The sequence below is a fragment of the Drosophila rhopaloa genome, unplaced genomic scaffold (genome assembly GCF_018152115.1).
Source record: "Drosophila rhopaloa isolate 14029-0021.01 unplaced genomic scaffold, ASM1815211v1 contig_2, whole genome shotgun sequence".
Classification (NCBI taxonomy): Eukaryota; Metazoa; Arthropoda; class Insecta; order Diptera; family Drosophilidae; genus Drosophila; species Drosophila rhopaloa.
In genome coordinates this window covers 8,454,399-8,474,180 of record NW_025335083.1, presented here as the reverse complement: position 1 = coordinate 8,474,180, position 19,782 = coordinate 8,454,399, and the positions used below count along the sequence as shown (strand labels likewise).

At 39.9% G+C, this 19,782-nt stretch overlaps 2 protein-coding genes across 2 annotated transcripts; one reads left to right on the top strand and one right to left on the bottom strand.

Annotated features, from left to right (window-relative positions):
* Positions 1 to 1,255: 1,255 nt before the first annotated feature.
* Positions 1,256 to 17,797, bottom strand: LOC108042886 (cAMP-dependent protein kinase catalytic subunit 1). The gene is made up of 3 exons (XM_017121370.2): positions 17,603 to 17,797; positions 14,728 to 16,749; positions 1,256 to 2,570 (listed from the first exon to the last, which is right to left on the bottom strand). The coding sequence occupies exon 2, from the start codon at positions 16,109 to 16,111 to the stop codon at positions 15,050 to 15,052; it is 1,062 nt and encodes a 353-aa protein (XP_016976859.1). The 5' UTR covers positions 16,112 to 16,749; positions 17,603 to 17,797; the 3' UTR covers positions 1,256 to 2,570; positions 14,728 to 15,049.
* A 1,113-nt stretch (positions 17,798 to 18,910) lies between these two features.
* Positions 18,911 to 19,561, top strand: LOC108042871 (NHP2-like protein 1 homolog). The gene is made up of 2 exons (XM_017121348.2): positions 18,911 to 19,052; positions 19,115 to 19,561. The coding sequence occupies exons 1-2, from the start codon at positions 19,050 to 19,052 to the stop codon at positions 19,493 to 19,495; spliced, it is 384 nt and encodes a 127-aa protein (XP_016976837.1). The 5' UTR covers positions 18,911 to 19,049; the 3' UTR covers positions 19,496 to 19,561.
* Positions 19,562 to 19,782: the final 221 nt, after the last annotated feature.

Genomic DNA, 19,782 nt, shown 5'->3' with positions numbered 1-19,782 from the left:
ATATATATTTATATATATGCACTTGCTATATAAACTTAAATGTATAAACTAAATTAAATAACTTGAATTTTGCTTTCTCATTTTCTTGCGTTCTGGTTCTTCTCACATATATAATATTCAATATATATTTTTATTTTGTTAATATGTACCTCCAATTAGCTCGCACTCACATGAAACAACAACGAAAAGGTTTACTCTCTTCTGGCTTACCTAACCGAACAAACTTTTAGACTGAGGAATAAGCTTTAAGAGTCAAAAAAAAAGATAGATGATATATTTAAAGTAGTACAAATTAGTGCAAAATGTTCCTTTAATACAAAAACGTAAAGCATTCAAATCGTTAGTCAAATAGTAAAGCTCAGGTTGGGCTCCTCAGATACTGTATCTGCGTCTATAAAGAGCAGTGTTAACAGCTACCGTAAAAAGTTTACTAACACAAGACAAAAATTGCACAAAATTAAAGATCGACATCTTCTTCCTCTCTTACTGCACATATGTTTCGAATATATATATTTAGTTATATACCCACATTAAATTTGTATGCTCAGACTACCGTAGATTATTTTCAGAATATGCTTATGTGTGTTAGTCATGTGTGTGTTTGGTTGGGCGACTGACAAAGGACACAAATCAAAGGATCGGCGATAGTTCTCCACACAAACTAGTTAGAAACACATAAACATGTGTATGCTTCATATAAAGGGGGAGACAATTTGGTTGTGATGTGAACATTTCGTGGCTACAAACATCGTCTTCTTACTCGATTGATTTCGGTTTTTAGTTTGTTTACTTTTATTTACCATTAAATTTAGATGCTTAATTAATGCCTATTTATGACTTTTGTCTCGCAACTATTTGAACAAATAATCATAGAAAACATAAAAATTATTTATAAATTAATTTTATTTGTTACGATCCCGAGTTGCTCTCGCTCTTTATATCTTTCTTCTCACAACAACAACATAATTTAAAAGTCTTGACTTTTAAAAATAAATAATAACAGGGAAAGGGATACGGAGAAGTGCCATTAAAGTTAAAAGGTAGTTTGGAAACGAATTCGATATCTCCTACGGCCAATTAAAATGATTACCACTTCTCTCCGCACATAACGAAACAATAAATATACTCCGATCGATATTTACTTGAATATAACTGCTATAGTTGCCTTTTCCTCTTCATTTCTTTCTGCTCCAATTAATTAAACTTAGCACATGATATTCTCTTTGTTCTGCTCTTGGTAAGTATAATGCTTCAATCTTTGTGTATATATATAGACATGACTCCGTCGACATCTTCGCCATCCGCTTCTTCTTTAATTTCATTAATGCTAAGTTTTATACGTTTTATACACACAAATTTCAGTTGATTTTTTTTTGTTTTCTTTTTGTTTTATGTGTCTTAAATGTAAACATTTAGATTTTTTTTTTGCTTTATATATTTCTTGCTGCGTTTCAAATGTTTCTTGTTGTTACTTTTACTTGCTTTAGTGTTTATACTTTAGAGTTTTGAGTAGTTGATGTGGTTTCCTTGCGAGTAGTGTATGGATGGACAACTATTTATGAGTGAGTGCGCATACTTGTAGGTGCCACTGTCGAAATGGGTTATGAGCATAATGGTTCTGATTCTGCTTTCGAATATGTTTCTGGTTGTGGTTCTGTTTCTGTTTCTGATTCTGATCTGGGGCGGGCGGTTGGTTTATTGTTGCACGTCGTCGCTGATTGTACAACATTTATATACGCGAATATATATAAATATCTAGAGACATGTCTACGGTAAAGACGCCAAATCGTCGGGGCTACTTGAACGCAAGCTCGCTTAGCGGGAAGGCGGGGGCCACGGGGGGCACTAGAGCGTCCAATGGGGCTGGTCAACTCCGGACTGATTTCACACACTGGTCACCTGGCCGGCAAGTGTCCTCATTCGGCAGCGACTTTTGCTTTTTCTTTTTTTCTGAGGGCAACACTTCAACTCGTTTCTGCTCTTCTCCCGTACATATTACACCTTTAATTTTCGCAAGATTTGCCTGCTTCTTTGTTTTCTTGTTGATGTTGCTTTTTTTTGTCAAGCACACTGTGTGCGCCATAATTTTTGTGTTAAATTTAACCTTTTGTATTTAATTTAAAAATTATTAAAGCGTTTTATACTCTCAACTTGTTGTTTCTGCAGCTGACTGAGAGACCGACCTAAATCGATAGAAATTAAATGAAATTCTTTAGCCCTGGCTTAGATGACAATTCTCCTGGATTTCCTCTTATATATTCTCATTTTTTTCAGTGTCTTCCGCTCACTTTCGCTTTGCACTTGCTTCTGTTTTGCTGGTTCTTTATCGGTTTCTCTTGAATTCTTTAGTTAAGACTAAGCTACGTTTACAACTAAATATCTGTAGTCTCGTGGTTAAATACGCTATATGTTATGAATGAATATTAATGTGTAAGTCATTATTTTAACGGTTTTTATATCTTGTTTCGGTATCCGGATTTCAAATCGTCTTCCAAGTCCTTCCACTAAGCTTCACACACAAGATGAAAAGATTGTTCCGGCTGGGTCCCACATGAAGACGAAGGGAAATGCTGCAAAAGACAAGGAAAAAAAAGAAGAGTTAGTTGTGTCTGCAAACTCAATCAAGCATGCATTTGCATAATTTGCAATTTATTGAGCTCGTCTCGATCGGCTTTGACTTCTTCCGATCCGGTCCGCTAGCCACCCAACCTTGACTGGGGCCCCCACTGTACTTCCTACTCGGGTTTCTTAACCTCTGCCGCATATCAAATTAAGCTCATGCATAGCCGATAACTCATTCAGCACACAAAACTACCAACGAATCGATTCTATTATTATGTTTAATTTGGCTGGTGGCTATTTCTCGTTTGACTAGCTCAGGGCATTCAGCTGGGTCAAGGTCGTTTTTCCTCTGAGTTTAAGGAACCAAAGAACTAGGGTGAGCGAGCGTATAGAGTGACTGGACTTGTTAACTTTTCATTGAATAAAACAGTATGCAAAGAAAACTGAAAAATGAAACCGTTGTACAAATTAAATCCATACAAAACGCTGTTTTCTATATAACACTTGTTTTTATAAATACTACTGATGAAATGAATTCTATATTCCTTTAATAGTTAATAAAATACAAATTAAAATAGCTTGTTTCAATAAACAAGGAGGAATCCTATTGAAGTCTTGCAATCAAGGCAGCTGAACGATAAGTGGGCTATTGGCACTTTAACTGAACAATTTATACTAAGTGGGCGGGGCACTTGCGCCTCCGTCGGCGACAAAGAAGACAGCTGAAAAACTCCCTCGAGCTAGAGAAATTTTCCCATGTCCCCGGGCATATTGGCATGTTAAAAGTTTTATAGATTTTTCGCCTTATCAGCTCGGCACATGCTTCGCTGCTCCACCCCCTTCCATGGGCATCTCATGACGTAAGCGAGCCACAGCAGCGTGCTATATTAAATCTCTTACACGGAACACACACTCACACGCGAGTGTGTAATACAAAAAAAAAGAATAACAAGATAAAAAATATTTTCTGGCGGCGTTTTATCGCTGAAACAAAAACCGTCACTGAATCGCTGCCGCTGCACCCACGCAAAGGTAGCCATATAGATACACACGTTCGGGTATTCGAAACCGGAGAGGTGCAGTGTACTCGGGTATCGTGTGTGAGGCGGTGGAGTTTGGCATTGAATTTACAAGAGATCTTTTGTCTGCCATTGTCTCGAATTACATAAGGCCGAAACCAAAAAATTATGGCCAACAACCGATTGCAAAGGGAGGAGGCATTACGTGAACCAAGTAACAAAGCTAGTGAACGCAAACAGAAAAAGACTTTCACCTATAGAGTAATCGGTGCTGGCCTTGAAGCTCTCCAAAAAATATCCAACCCTAAATACAAGAAAAGTAAATCTATTTAATATTGATATTAGACGGTAAAAGCTTGAAGAGTACCCAAAAGATGAACCACTTTAATATTCATATAATCTCTTTGTTGCATTAAACATTCAAAGTTGCCTCGAACAAATCTGGAAACTCATTTGGTGTAACAAGTTTTCTGAGAGCTTCAAACTTGTCCGAGAACTCAGTTGAATTGGTTTGAGGAGGGCTAAGCTAGAAGGAGCAGTGGAATGGTGACAGGTAAAATCTTGGCAACATATTTGACCTACACGCAATGACAAAAATGTTGCCAGAAAGAACAATAAAAATATGTCTGGGCATTTATTTATTTATAACAATCGCCAAAAAAAACGGATACTTAAATCATATGAAAAATAAATTAATTTATATAAGATTTAATTTTTCTCTTGATTCAGCCTCTTCACAGCTTGGCGCAAAAAAGACGAAAAAAACATTTTAATAAATCAGCCAAAAACCAAGACAACCAAAGTGGACAAGCTGAAAATATCTTTAGATGTATTTATGCATATACAATCTATAAATGAACTTATTTCACAGAGATATATATCTAGAAAAATACAAGGAAAAAAAAGATGACGGCTTTTGATTGTTCGACCAGCTGTTGTTGATGTCGCTTCAGTGCCTTGTCCCAAAAAACTTTAAAAAAAATACTCTCTGAAGTGCGATGCAAGTTGGATGCAAAATAAAAACATTGTATAAAGATTTATTGACTGAGACTTTTGATACTTTCTTTTGTTATATAATTTATTTACATATTTTCAAGCTTATAAATAACGTAAGCCACCCACATGCAAATGGCGTATAAATACACAGCACTCACGATTTTTACTTTATTTATAGTTGGCTCATTCATTTGCCTGACCACTCGACCCCCTAAATCACTCAACTCACTCAGCGCCCAACCTACTATCCAAAAAATCCTACAATCAAGTTGCCACATTCCCATTTCAGTTAGTCAGCCAAGGAGTCAGTTGCCGAGTTTCCCTTGTCGGTAATTACGCATTTTTAAAATGCAGTCTGTGTTTTGTGGCCATCAAATATTTAAAGGCTGGAGGCAAGGGAACCAGAAAGCTTTTGAGTGTGGGTGGCAAAGTAAGGAATGTGACGCTGTCCCAGACCGTTTTCTGAATCCAGTCCCAGGTCGACGTCGTTTGGCCTTTTCTAAAATGCACAGAACACTAAGCACACAGGCAAAGGTAGAGGCAAACGAGACCAATGTCAAAAACTATGTCAGCAATCTTCAGTGCCTTCCAAACACGTCGCCAACTGCTGAAGTCTGCCTTAAAAATGTCACATATTCATGAGCCCTACCATACCATATCTAAGAATGTAGCGTTAATCTGAGGATTCAATGCTTCTGAAATCATTTTCTAACTTGCATGAGTTGTCAAAAGCTCGACACTCTTAATTAAAAGAGTACTCGCATTGATTGGTAGTCTTTTAAATCTTTTTTATCCTCCGATTTAACTTAAGAACCTCGACGCTTGAAACTGCTTTGTTTTACACTTCAATGTCCTTCGTACTGGTCCTTCAAAGAAATGTTTTTCCTAAGTGCACCTTACTGTTAGCTGTATCATATTTAAAACAAGAACATCTGCAATTTTCAGCATTTTAATTAGACCGATACTTATCAAACTCTTTTCTACGCTTTGATTGTCCAAAAAGTCCCTTCAATATACATTCTTTCCGAATGCTTTCATTTACACTTGAATGCCCTCCGACGGCTTCCTTTCGGACTTAATCATTGGTCAATCAAAGGAATGCTTTTCTTGCATTGACTCTGGGTTCAATATACGCCAAATAAAAGGAGATCTGCAATTTGCAATTCACATTCGGCGCTTTTGTTGTTTCCAATTCAGTTCTGCTCATTCTCACATCCAGACACTCGCTTTGAACCCTCAACTTTGTTTAATAACAAAACAAATGCAACCCTAATGCAAAAAGCGAGAAACAAGAAGAAAAAAAAGAAGAATGAAAGAACACAGAATCGGAATGCGAGTGGGGATCGGCATGCCAATTATCGAGGCGCCCTCCCATCGATATTTGGCCATTGCTCGTAAATCAAAGTGTGGAAAAGTTTTGGGGCAATCGAAAAGTAAAAGAAATAAATGGATTGAGGCTCGCCGTATCTAATGTCAATAAACTTTTTGGCTTTGAAATCAAATCAATTTTCATGCCAAGCGAAAGCGGGCAGACATCGTGATAGGGCAGGAAAAGCGGAAAAGTGAGGAAAAGGCGCCGCAAAGATGGGAAAATCGATGCGAGCCCTCAAGACAAATCAATTAAAAAGAAAATTTCACGTATATTATTCTCTTCTGAATTTTACATTTTCACGTTTCCATCGAGACGAAAGAAAATGTCAACGAAACGAACTGAAATGAAATGAACAGGAAACGGAAACATGACAATCGGAGAAGCGACTCAGGGGTTGAACTGCGAACTACGAACTACGAAAGCTGATGGGCCGACAACACAGAAGCGCAAATTAAAAGCAAATTTCAATTTTTGCAATGACATTGTCACTGTTTTCGCCTCTGCCACTGTCACTTTTTGTTGTAACAAAATTAACTACGAAAGTAATTAAAGACCAGGGGCAAAAGGCAGGGCAAGATGGGCCAAGCAAAAGGGATTGCCGGGGCTGGGTCAACTGGTGCCTACGGGGAAAGCGTTCCAGGGATGAGAGGTGGCCATAAAGAGACTCAACTTGTCTTGCGCGCGCATGATGGCAATTAACATTACACACTAACCCACCTACCAGCGTCGGGAGATTCATTAGTTTTGTACAATAAAGAATAGCAAATAAAACTTAAGTTAATCTAAAACAATCTCCAAATAGCCATAATTTTAAAGTTGATAACCACATATACGAAAATATATTCTCAATGTGTTGCTTCCCCAAGCTAGAGTATTTTATTTTAAAACTTTAATATAAGTATATTTTGCATGTTTGTTAAGCAAACAAAAGCTCAGAATGGATAACAATATTTATTACAAATACATAAAGCTATTTGAGTTACTTATGTTTTTTATGTTTGACTTTTTTTAGTCAAAAACTACAAAAAGTTAATAATATTAAAAATAATTTTATTTATTATTATGTTTTTTTTCCTATTTAACCTAATGGTTTGTTGATAACCAATGTCAAACAAAGTGATAAAACGAAACCACTTCAAATAAAATAGGCTTTAAAATACGCAGAACACTTTTTAATCGACCCTCGCAAGGCACACTCCCACACACTAAGGAAGCCACTGAGGATAATGGAACCGGGGAAGGAGATTGCGGGGTGGGCCGTACACGCAACAGCGCCGCCGGCGACACGGCGCACAATTTGTGCGCTGCAATAAAATAAAATTAAAATTTGAAACAACGACGGCAGCAACAACATTGAAACATCGAAGCAAAGTGCGACCAGAGGGAAGGGAGGGGCGAGTGGGGTTGAACAATTCAGTGGGAAGCTGTAGCTGTTTGAATATGTGTATATGGGTGGAGTGCACTTGGACGTATGAGCGATGAGCACAGCAGAGCCAAGCCATCGTCATTATTTTTTCTTCTCTGCACTCTGCTCCCTCTGTCCTTTTGGTTACTACTCTCACATTATTATCTCTTTTCTGGTCTCATTTCACTCGTAATTATGATAAGACAGTAATTACATTTATCTAATGCTGGCAGCATTCGACACCAACAGCTGAGGACAAAGCCAACACTTCGCGGCTTTAATCGCGACCACATTGCGTATGCGTAATATATGCAAACGTGTTGCGTATACGTCATGTTGTGCCAGTGTCCAAGGTGAGTGCATAGAATTAGTTAAATTATCAGCGAACGGCCTTCGAGTGCTAACTGCTGCGACTAACGCAGCATGAAATTGCGAGAGGGAGTTGAAAGGAGGGGGTTGTTGAATATTGCATATGACAATAGGTCAAGGACATCTTGGGAATTGTTTGTGAGTGATTAAAAAATGCCTGACAAGTGCCCCCCGATCGTACACAAATGACGTCAACAGCCTGAAAGTCTTTCCATGCGTAATAACCCAATTAAATTAAGCACATAGAAAATAAAGAAAATATTAAAAGCAGCAGGCAGAGAAACCTTAATAAACGAGGGCGGGGTAAAGTGTTTTGTCACCCAAGAGATTGATGATTCAATTAATGCAAAAAGAAAAGTAAGGCAAAAGAAAAAGGTTCAAGTGCAGACCTTTCGCCCACCCCGTGCTTGTTTAGTATAGTTCTTATGGGTGAGTGTTTAAGAAAAAAGGCAAAACCCACACAAATAATTAATCAATAATTACGCCTTGCGTGAGCGGAGGAAAAGAGCTGGGGGGCAGTAGAAAAAATATTCATTTATTTGCGGCTGCCTAGCACCTGGCCCCACCACTCCACCACGCCCCTCTCGAGAGCCGCCCTCTTTCAATGTCAGGCCAACGGCAGCAGCAGCAGCAGCAGCAGCAACAACAACAATTATTATTGATTACATGTCAATTGTATTGAATTTGCGGGAAAGAGACAATCGCCCGCAATTCCCTTTTCACGTGTCCCCTTAGCCACCGCGCTCTAATTGTATTCCTCTGCCTGGTTTTTATCAAATTCAATTAGACGCACGACTATAGCTGTAATTGTGTGTTAGCCGTCAGAGCGAAAATATAAAAGGGGTACAGATGGGGAGTCAATAAAGCGGATGTTATTGTTGTCTTTGTTATCAGGACTCATGGAAATGAATGCATCGTCGGTGATGTAACTTGCAGAAACTAGCACACAAACGGTTCCATATTATTTAAGAATGCCGTCGCTCGAATGGGGTGCATATTCTTAACCCATTTCCACAGAAAACCAAACAAAACAAATTAAAAAACTGTCGTGCAAACGGAAACTGGTGAGAAACTTTTGGAAGAAGTTGGAAAAACTACGATAAGGGGAGCTGCATAAATATGAATCTAATAACTCTCTTTGTTTGCTCTATCTTGTCTTCGTTCTTATCGCTTAATGCTCACCAGCTGTTGTTTGGTTTTAGCTTATGCCCAAGTTTTGTTTTAGTTTTCTAGCCCATTGTCAACAGCAACAACCTCTCATATGACAACTGGCGTCAATAAGTTTTCTAATGATTCCATACTGATAAGACCTCAAGGGGGGAACACTCGATGATGTCGGTTTGTTTTGCCTCCCGTTCGCCGTGCACAATTTCAAATTTGTTATCAACAGTATGTGGTTGGAAATCAACACTATATACATATCCCTAGATTAAATTGAATCAATGAATTTCGATTCGCAGAAATTCGATAGCAAACAAAAGTGAAAAATGTAAATATACCAACACATTTCACAATTTACTCTGGAGTTTTTTTTTCTGTCGCACTGTAACTTTGCATGAAGTCATTCCTCTCCGTCGAATGCATGTGTACATAGCACCTGTCCATAAATAACGGGCGGTAAACAACAGGGAATGGAATAAAAACGAAAACTAAAACAGAAATTTTCAATTTTCATTGTGCAGCGTTTTCCATGTTCAATTCTATTTTATTATACCCTTGCAGAGGGTATTATAATTTTGGTCAAAAGTGTGCAACGCAGTGAAGGAGACATCTCCGACCCTATAAAGTATATATATTCTTGATCAGGATCACCTCCTGAGTTGATATAGCCATGTCCGTCTGTCCGTCTGTCCGTCTGTCCGTCTGTCCGTCTGTCCGTCTGTCCGTCTGTCCGTCTGTCTGTCCGTCTGTCTGTTTCTACGCGAACTAGTCTCTCAGTTTTAAAGCTATCGAATTGAAACTTTGCACACACCCTTCTTTCCTTTGCACGCAGTATATAAGTCGGAACGGCCGAGATCGGCCGACTATATCCTATAGCTGCCATATAACTGATTGATCGGAAATGCCATAACTTTGGTGTTTGTAAAGTTAGGAAGTTGGGATTTTCTATGCGTGTTATATTTGGCCAATCAATCCGACCTACCAAATTTCATAAGGATCGGCCGACTATATCCTATAGCTGCCATATAACTGATTGATCGGAAATGCTATAACTTTGGTGTTTGTAAAGTTAGGAAGCTGGGATTTTCTATGGGTTTTATATTTGGTTATTCAATCCGACCTACCAAATTTCATAAGGATCGGCCGACTATATCCTATAGCTGCCATATAACTGAACGATTGGAAATACCATAACTTTGGTGTTTGTAAAGTTAGGAAGCTGGGATTTTCTATGGGTTTTATATTTGGTTATTCAATCCGACCTACCAAATTTCATAAGGATCGGCCGACTATATCCTATAGCCGCCATATAACTGATTGATCGGAAATGCCATAACTTGGGTGTTTGTAAAGTTAGGAAGTTGGGACTTTTTATGAGTATTAAGAATGCATCATATAAATAATTTTGGAGAATATAATGTACATAATATTCTGCAAGGGTATATCAACTTCGGCTCCGCCCGAAGTTAGCTTTCCTTTCTTGTTTGCTCGTAAATTCTGTATGAAAATTGCTGGTTACTGTGCCGGACAGACAGGCAGAATGGTAGGCGCTGGGGCGGGGATTGCTGAAAAAGTTCGCGTTTATCTCACAGATACACATTGCAAAAGTACTAGAAAAAAACATAGAGAGCGAATGCCTCGACCATTACATGCGCTCTAATCAAGTGGAAAGATTTGATAAGAGAAAAAACTTGGGCAAATTCATTGTACGTAGTATACAATTTACTCAAATTCCTAACGAGATTCTATATGTTAATAATGAATGAGCTGGAAAACTTACATTTTTTCACTGAGCAAATTAACTCAAGTATTTATTTTCATAAGAAATTACTATATGTCGAATTCTCGAACTAATGGAACAACTACAATAAAAAAACACGTCATTATTGTACTTTTTTGGATCACCGTATACTTTAGTTTATAAAGATATATTCTTAGAACATTTACCTAGAATGCACATCATGAAATAAAAATATTTTAAGAAGAAAGAGGGGAAATAAAAACAAACAGACGGAAGTCGAAACCAATAAAAGAAAAGACAAACAATTGCTGGGTCGGAGAAGTAAGACGTGGACAAATGAGATCGCATGATCCACTGATCCTGATCGAGAACAACTAACTTTATGGGGTCGCAATCGTCCCCTTTCGCTGCGAAAACAAGATGCCCTCGCATTCCAATAGAACGCGGCAGCTACTAGGGAAAGAGTGGCAAAAATAAATAAACAGCGACTACAATTTTGAAAGCAAAAACGACGAAAATAATTGCACAAATGAAACAGAGAGAAAAAGATGTGAAAAAGCAAAAAATTAAAACGAGCACAACATGGCGAAGCTGCCGCCGACGTGTGCGTTATTTAAATGATTTTGCCAGTTTGCCTCGCTGTGGCTGTCTCAATTTAAATGTTTTTTATAGCCTGCATTCGGCGACTGCCACTCCTAACATTTTCAGAGGGGGCAAATGGTGGCCCAAGAGACAAACTGAGACGCACACACTCGAAACCCGTTTGCAAAAGTGAGATGGAAAAACCAAAACCAAACGAAATGAAACGAAGCGAAAAAGTTAACAAAATCAACAAACACAAATTAAGGCAAAGGCAGAAATCATTTAATTTATTCTCGATGCGTATGAAAACGAAAAAACAATTTGAGCTTTGCTTTGCCTTCGTTTTCGCTCTTTTGTTTCGCATAATGCTCATACGTCGCGTTGACTCAGTCCGAGTGCTTCTACACTCTTACAAGAAAAAATAGAAAATCACGGAAATATTGATTTATATATAAAAAACCACATTAAACAAAATGAAATTGAAAAGTCTTAATATCTTCAAAAATGTCCTAGCAACATTGAAATGTTTTCTTTAAACTATTTTGTTCTGTGTTCTGCCTTCAAGAATGAAAATGGAATTGGTCACCCGGGGGAACCGGAACCATTTATCTTATTGAATACTGGGAAAATTCCGGGTTTTCCCTCCCTCGCTGTCTTAATTGTTTTCTCTTCTGCACGACCATTGTCTTGGTATCTTCTGTGGCTCATTGTTGTTATCGCCATTTACTTGGACGCAGTTGCAGCGCGTGCGTGCTGGCAAGCTCGATTTGAGGGCACTGTTACAAGGCAGCCCGGCCTAGTCGGTTTGTCTCTGGCTGTCTGCGATCTACCAAAAAGCCCCGCCCCCCATTCCCCCTCGCTCCACCTCTTTTAGCCCGAAATTGGCCAGACAACGTCTCAGATTCACAAGCGCGTTGGCAGTTGCATTCTTTGTGTTTCAGCCACCGCGACTGGCTGACTGCTAAACTTGGCTTGGTCTAGGTGATTATTGGAGCAAGACGAATGCGTGTTGATTCCATGTTGCTGCATATCTGTGCGCTTGTGGAACAACTTCTGAGAACAAGTTTGTTCAGCGACATCCAGCTGGGAGTTGAACTTTGGCTCTAATGTGCTCCAAATCAGCCAAATGCCTGAAGCACAAATGCAGACAGTAGAATCCAGTCATTCGACACTGAGATTCATCACAAAAATATACCTTTGCTCTAAGAGAGAATTTTATATACCAACATTAAAGTAGTTGGACTTTAACTAATCTAAGAATCATTTTACATGCACTAAGAAAGATTTTGATTTGTTTAATTTCCATTAATAATATTATCTGGAAAAACAACTATCAATGAAAAATTCCGAATTCGATACAAAACATTAATCTGGATTTGATAAACCTCTCTTTCAGGGAAAAGAGGTTATTAAACCATCAGACTAAACAAATTCTGTATTAAAGCATTATATAATTATAGGTATTTTCCTTCTATTTCCACAATCATTTTTTTGGAGAAAGGTAAGCAGGGACTAAAAATGGGTGCCCTCTTGCTCGTTTTCTTTAATAATCTTAAAAAGAAAATGTCTTTCAATAGGCCAAAGAAAAAGTTTAATTGGCTTATCGGTGAAAATCAGTTACCAAGGCACGCCTCCAAATCACCCCACTCCCAGCTGGTTTCACCCCTGATAGCGATTCCTCCTAACCTTCTTTCGCATTGATAAACAATCAGAAAAGCGAGTTAATGTAAATAAGTAAACCTAATGCCCAATACTTAGTACCCATGACTACGGAGACTAATTGACTTGGCCCAAAACAAATGATTGATGGCCTTCTCAAGCAGCAAGTGGCAAAAACAACAAAATGATTATAATTGGTGCCAATAAAACTGTAGACGACACATGTCTGATGGAAATACAAGGGAATCGGAGGAGAAACATAAATAACTAAGACAATCCACATACTCACATTCAGATGGACAACTCTTTTGGGGCTAGGCCAAAGGTCGACCAAGGTCATGGTCGGCGATTACCGCACAACATTGGCGTGAATATATGGGAATGTTTTCCTTTGATCTAGCTTGGAATAGTTTCTGCATACCCACCTAAGCTTTCCCCAGAATTTATAACTCTTCTTGATTGCGTTTCTGTTTTTAGTTTTTACATTTCCACAATTTCTAAACTTTATGCGGCGTTCACACGCAGCTCTTGCTTTTGTTTTGCTCTTGATGTTTGAACATAAAACTTATTATAATTTATTAATTACCAGTAGCGTTTTTGCTTTGATAAAAAACACTATTTCGGTAATGGCCAACGGACACGCAATAAGCTGAGAGAGAGAAAAAGAAATGAGGAGTAATTCATAAAATAAAAGATATGTTTCTTTAACTGCCTTTTGCCTTGACATAATTCATGGAGAAAGCCAAAAACCCCTTCTTGTTGGCTTTTCAAATGGGTCAAGAGTTAACGACTATATTTCTGTAAAAATTGTGGGAGTCGCAGGAAATTAAAATGGGAAAGCTTTTTTGTATTTAATTAAAGCTAGAAAATTTTTTTAAATATTAAGAATTCGCAGAACTGTATAATGTTTTTATCACATACAATTTCTGGGAAGAAGAACATAAAACGAATGTATTTTGGTAAAAAAGAGTACGTTTTTGGAATATAATTAGGTAAGGCTACAAAATTTAAAAATTCTTAAATGTGGACATACACGTTTCAAAAATTTACAACCTTCTAAATTCTGTTTAAATTTACTTTAAGCACGTAGAATTTGTTTGAAAGTAATTGGTTTGCATTGCTACTATCAGTTGTCTAGTTTGTCTGTCGAAGAGATTAGAACCGTCTGAATTACGGCCAGTTGTTACAGTTAACGTTTACGACCACATTCTGACTCTTATTGCAATTAATGATTCGATATTTACGGTTTTTTTACCCCTTGGGGGTCTGGCTGTTAGTAAGTGGTCATGGTCGAGTTTTTTCGAAAACATCACGTAGGGACAGCAGCCAAAGGGGAACATCCGCGTATAGCAATAAGCCAAGTCACCGAGGGAAACTAATTAAAAGAATTCCGTGTCCGAGCAACTGTCGCGGGCAGAACAATTGACGGACGAGCTGAAATGCCTTTTGTCTCATAATCAACTCTCTGGCACTCACTCGCTCTCCCTTTGCGGCTCCCTCTAACACAAGCAAAAACATTCCACTGAAAGCAATCAATCAATCAAGCTACTCGTCCATCAATCTCAAGCTAAAGTCAAAACAAAAACAAAAACAAACCTGGAATACCCTTGCCCTGAATACCCTTCGCTAACGAAGAAAGTACGGAATGCAGTCAATAGATTAACATCTCATCCTGCAATATGGTGAGAAACAGCCTTCTGTGTAAATTAACAGATTGATATATGGCCTCATAAATAAAGAAGTAATTTTTCCCTGTATATTTCTGGTTGTCAATCGTAATTTTGCTTAATAAACTATTCAAAATTTAGATAAGTTTCCCTATAATACATATTGCAAGATAAATATTGTCTCAAATACTTACGTTGAAGTCAATTGTTGTGTGCGGTGAGGAATCCCATGTTGACAAAAGTATGGATGAGGAGTAGATGTAGAAGTGGACATCGGACGTCCAGATAGACGCAGATGTGGTAGTTGTTGTGTTGTGGGTGGCTGTTACAGTTGTTGTAGTTGTAAGTAGTAGACATATAGACAAGACGACGACAACGACGATAAGGACGTGGTCCGCGATGCCACGGCGGTGGCAACAGCAGGAGCAGTTGCAGATACAATCGCAGTAGCAGATACAATTGCAGTTGCAGACGCCTGCAGAACGAGGGGATTGGGCTGACTGGCGAAGAGCTCCTCTAGAATTCAGCAAACTCCTTGGCACACTTCTCGGTGCTGGAGATCCGCAGCGCCTCCTCTTCGTAGTCGTCGAAATTGCTCGTGTCGCCGGGACCCTTACACCGCGGAATGAACGGCGCCTCGATTTTCTTTTGGAAGATCGCAATCCAGTCGGTGGAGGCGAACCACTTCTGGTTCTTAATATCATTGACGCCCGCCTTCAGATTGCCGTAGCGCTTGGTCAAGTCCACCTGCAGCAGGTTGCGCAGCAGATCCTTCAGATCGGAGCCAAAGTGCGACGGGAAGCGCACCTTGCCGGAGACGATCTTCTCGTAGATCTGAATTGGCTGATCCGCAAAGAACGGCGGATAACCGGCGGCCATCTCATAGACGAGTACGCCTAGCGCCCACCAATCGACGGCCTTGTTGTAGCCCTTGGACAGAATGATCTCCGGGGCCAGGTATTCGGGCGTGCCGCACAGCGTCCAAGTGCGACCCTTGACCCGCTTGGCGAAGCCGAAGTCCGTCACCTTGAGGTAGCCCTGCGAATCGATCAGCAGGTTCTCCGGCTTAAGATCACGGTAGATGAGGTCCAGGTAATGGAGGTACTCGAAGGCCAACACGATCTGCGCCGCGTAGAAGCGCGAGTGCGGCTCCGAGAAGCGGCCCACCTTGCGCAGGTGCGAGAACATCTCGCCGCCGGGGACGTACTCCAGCACCATGTACAGGTTGGAGTTGTCCTTGAAGTGGTAGCGCAGCGAGACGAGGAAGGGGAACTGGATGGCCTGCAGGATGCGCTTCTCGTTCAGCGTGTGCTCCACCTGCTTCAGCTTGACCACCTTCTGCTTGTCGAGGATCTTCATGGCGTAGTAGTCTTTCGTGGGCTTGTGCTGGACGATCATGACGCGGCCAAAGGACCCAGTGCCGAGGGTCTTGATCCGTTCAAAGTCATCGAGGGCGGCGGTGTTGGTCGGATTGCGGCGCCACTTGTCCTCGAACTCCTCCTTCGCCTGCTCGAGGAACTCCTTGACCGTCTCGGCGGCATCGACCTTCTTGTTCGACGTGGTAGCGTTGTTGCCCATCTTGGAGATGGTGCCCGTTAGCGATGACAACCGGAAAGTGGCGCTGGCCGAGACCTGGGCCTGATCTTCGCCGGAGCTGCTCGCCCCTGCTACTGCTGCTCCTCCTCCGCTGTTGCCGCCTGATTCCGCCCCCGAACCGGGCGTGGTCGTGGCTGCGGGGGGCGTACTCCTGCTGCTGCTAGCCTGGTCCGTTGGGGGTCCCGCTGCCGCTCCCGCTCCTCCCGCTGCCGCTCCGCCCTCCTCCTCGCAACTGGACTGCGCTTGTAGCTTGCCCTCGCCGGATGTGGAACTATGATGGGACTTTTTCTTTTTAAGGAACTGCAAAATGGACTTAGCTATTTTGCCGAGTTACTGGGCAACGGTGCGGATGAAATAGTTGCTCCTTCGGCGCCAAAGAGAGCTTCTCGCAGGAGCTCTCTTTCTCTCTTCGCTGGTTATCCTTGGCTTTGGAGTTGTTGTTTAAGGCGTTTGGTTTAGACGCGTTTAAGTTCTGGTTTTAGCACGTTTTCGATTTTGCGGTTTGTTTTTTTTGTTTTGTTTTAGGTTGTCTTAAACTAGTTTTACACTTTAGGCTTAGACTAACATTTGGTTTAACACTTTAGGATGCTTATGCTCGCGATTTACTTTACTTTGAGAAGCTGCAAAGAGAAACGGAAGAGAAAACGGCACAGATTAGCGGGAAATTCGGTAAGGGCTAAAAATAAGAGTCCAGTTCCCAGAGTTGTTCTCTGATTAAGTAAATTTACTGCTCTCGGATCTTATAATTTTCTCACATTGTTTTTGTTCTTACAGCGCTGTGCTGGCACTTTTTCGAGCACGAAAACAGCTTATAATCACTGAATAAATAAGCTAAACAAAATCACACATAAACTCGAAATTAAACAATAAAAAGAAGAAGAGGTTGAAGAAGAAGGGTGAGAAAGAGAGCAAAAGAGCGAGAGGAGGCGACTTTCGATCGTGTCAAGTGTCAAACAGCTGATGATATAGTGCCAGCTCACTCGCTCTCACGCACTCGCACGCAGTTCTGCTTCTTCTTTTATTTTCTCTCTCATTTTTGTCTATTTAAATTATTAAATACTTTTTTTTTTGGCACTGTCTTTTGCTTTGGCTTCTGATTTTTCTTTGACTTTGCTTCTTTACATTCACTTGTGTGTGTGTACGTGCGCAAGTGTAGGTGTATGTGTATGCGCTTCTGGTTTAATTTTTGCGATCTCCTTTTAGCGCTCTCTTCGCAGGCACTTTTCCACATTTCGCACACTTTAAATTAGTTAAATTGGTCTTTATTGCTCGCTGTGCTAAATTTTCGCCATTCGATTTGGGCATAAAAATCCCGTGGTTTAAACAAACACAATCGCACACGCATACACACACAACGCTCGCTCGCACACACACACACCCGCACACAGATTGGATAATCGATTTTTATACATTCATTTCCTTTTTTGAGTTTGTTTGACTTTGCTCTTTGAGTTTTTCTCTGCGCGTAATTACCTTTTTGCAATTAACGACTACGATGCCAGCGATTTGTAAACACTTTCAGAAATATTGCCTCGACTTTCCGATCGATTTAATGCACTGTAGCTGTGGATTTGATGGCTTAGATTAAAAATACCCGCATAGCCGCCGAACCGAGTTTTCCCGTCCAACACGTTCAAAGTTTTTTTATCGACTGACGCGACTCGCGAATGCGCCCCCACACGCAGGTGTGAGCAGGCCAGCGATAAGCACTCCGCTCGTAGTGAGCAAAAATGCGCAACTGTGGGAAATCCCTACTGAGTGGGTGCTGTTCCATTCTACTTCAGAAATAGCTAAAAACTTAATACTTTTTTTTTGTTTTCGTGTTTTTTTTAAGTTTACAGTTAACAGGAAAATTAATGATAAGGATCGCGCTCTGTAGGAATATATTCGATGACTTGTATTTGAATTTGGCGCCGAAATGTTTCTGTACTATGAACGCAACACGTCATGTTAAGTCCGGTTCCGACCACTAGTTCCACAGATTTTATTCTCTTTTCCAAAATCTGCCATTTTATCAAAAACTTCGTTTTATTCTTCATTTATGCTGGTATATGCGATATAGACAATTAAGTTGAATTAATTTTTGGCGTGGGGCTGACCTGTCTGTTAGATATAATATATGTATTATATTTATTTATAAGGTTTTGGAGCAACTTTTAAAATGCCATTTTCATATGCACTGTAGGGAAAAGTCCGTTAGCTTTTCAGTATATTAAACGCGTTTATTCCGAAAAGGTTTTTAACGGTATACGGAAAATATAATGAGTTCAGAGAGTAAGAAGACTGTTCTACCCACCCTTGATACATCTGTATATTAAAATAAATCTATTGAAGGTATACACAAAAATTAATTTTTTCATCGCTTTGAATAGTTATTCATCAACGAAATAAATTGTTTGTCTAGTTTGAAGTGCAGCTCGCAGCTTGTTTTCAAAATCTTAAGTTGCTGTTCTACTTACCAATGAATACAAAAAACGTAATATGTTTTATAAGATTTGTACATGTGCTTGATACTGTTATATCTATAAAAAAAATTGTTGTGTAAATGTTTGATTTAGTTGTTCATATACCTATTTTACTTATTTAAATTGTCATTATTCTTGTTTAAATTTGTTTTCTGTTGATAAATTAAAAAAAATGATCTTCTGGATTTCACTTTTAAATTTGTGTAGTTTTAAGCCAGGGCTGGGTTGTCAATCTTCCAAGCCCAATATATACGATTTATATCGTTCAAAAGCAGTATGACCAGTTTTAATTTTTGGTATTTAAAATCCATCCACGAACGGTTTTGCTACTCCAACGCACGTGTTTTGAAAACGATTTCAATTGTACCAGCAATTGCCCTCAGTGAAGCAACAAGCCGAGAGGTTGCATTTTATTACACATTTTTCCTTTAAATCAACAAGAAATAAAACCCAAAATGGTGAGAAAGCCTAAGACAACCCATAATAAGTGTGAATTGTAATAAGTATTTAACATTTTCAGACTGAGGAAGTGAATCCTAAGGCATTCCCGCTCGCCGATGCCCAGCTAACGGCAAAGATAATGAACCTGCTGCAGCAGGCTCTGAACTACAATCAACTGAGGAAGGGAGCCAACGAGGCTACCAAAACCCTGAATCGTGGATTAGCCGACATCGTGGTATTGGCTGGCGACACGGAGCCCATCGAGATCCTGCTCCACCTCCCACTCCTGTGTGAGGATAAGAACGTGCCCTATGTCTTTGTGCGTTCCAAGCAGGCTTTGGGACGCGCCTGCGGCGTTTCCCGGCCAATTGTCGCCTGCTCGGTGACCACCAACGAGGGCAGTCAGCTCAAGTCGCAGATCACCTCCATCCAGCAGGAGATCGAGCGACTCCTAGTCTAGTTATACTGTAGGCTTAAGTGAAGAAGTGTACAAATTTCAATAAACATGTGTATTTTTTAATACAAATCAATTGTTTCTTTTTATTGGACATCGCACATGGTTGGATTAAAGTGACCGTTCGGCCGCCACAGGAATCTGTACTTGAAAATACCAATAAATACTGCCAGCTTGTCATTCGACAGTGCTGGCTAGTCTGCAAGGAGAAGAGCTGATTTTAATATAACGAACTTCAGAAGTTCTAGAAATGTATTCTAAATGTGTCATTAAACAAGTCTATTTCTATAAAT

Excerpts from the sequence above, each read along its gene's own strand:
- LOC108042886 (XM_017121370.2), bottom strand. The coding sequence starts at position 16,111 with ATGGGCAACAACGCTACCACGTCGAACAAGAAGGTCGATGCCGCCGAG.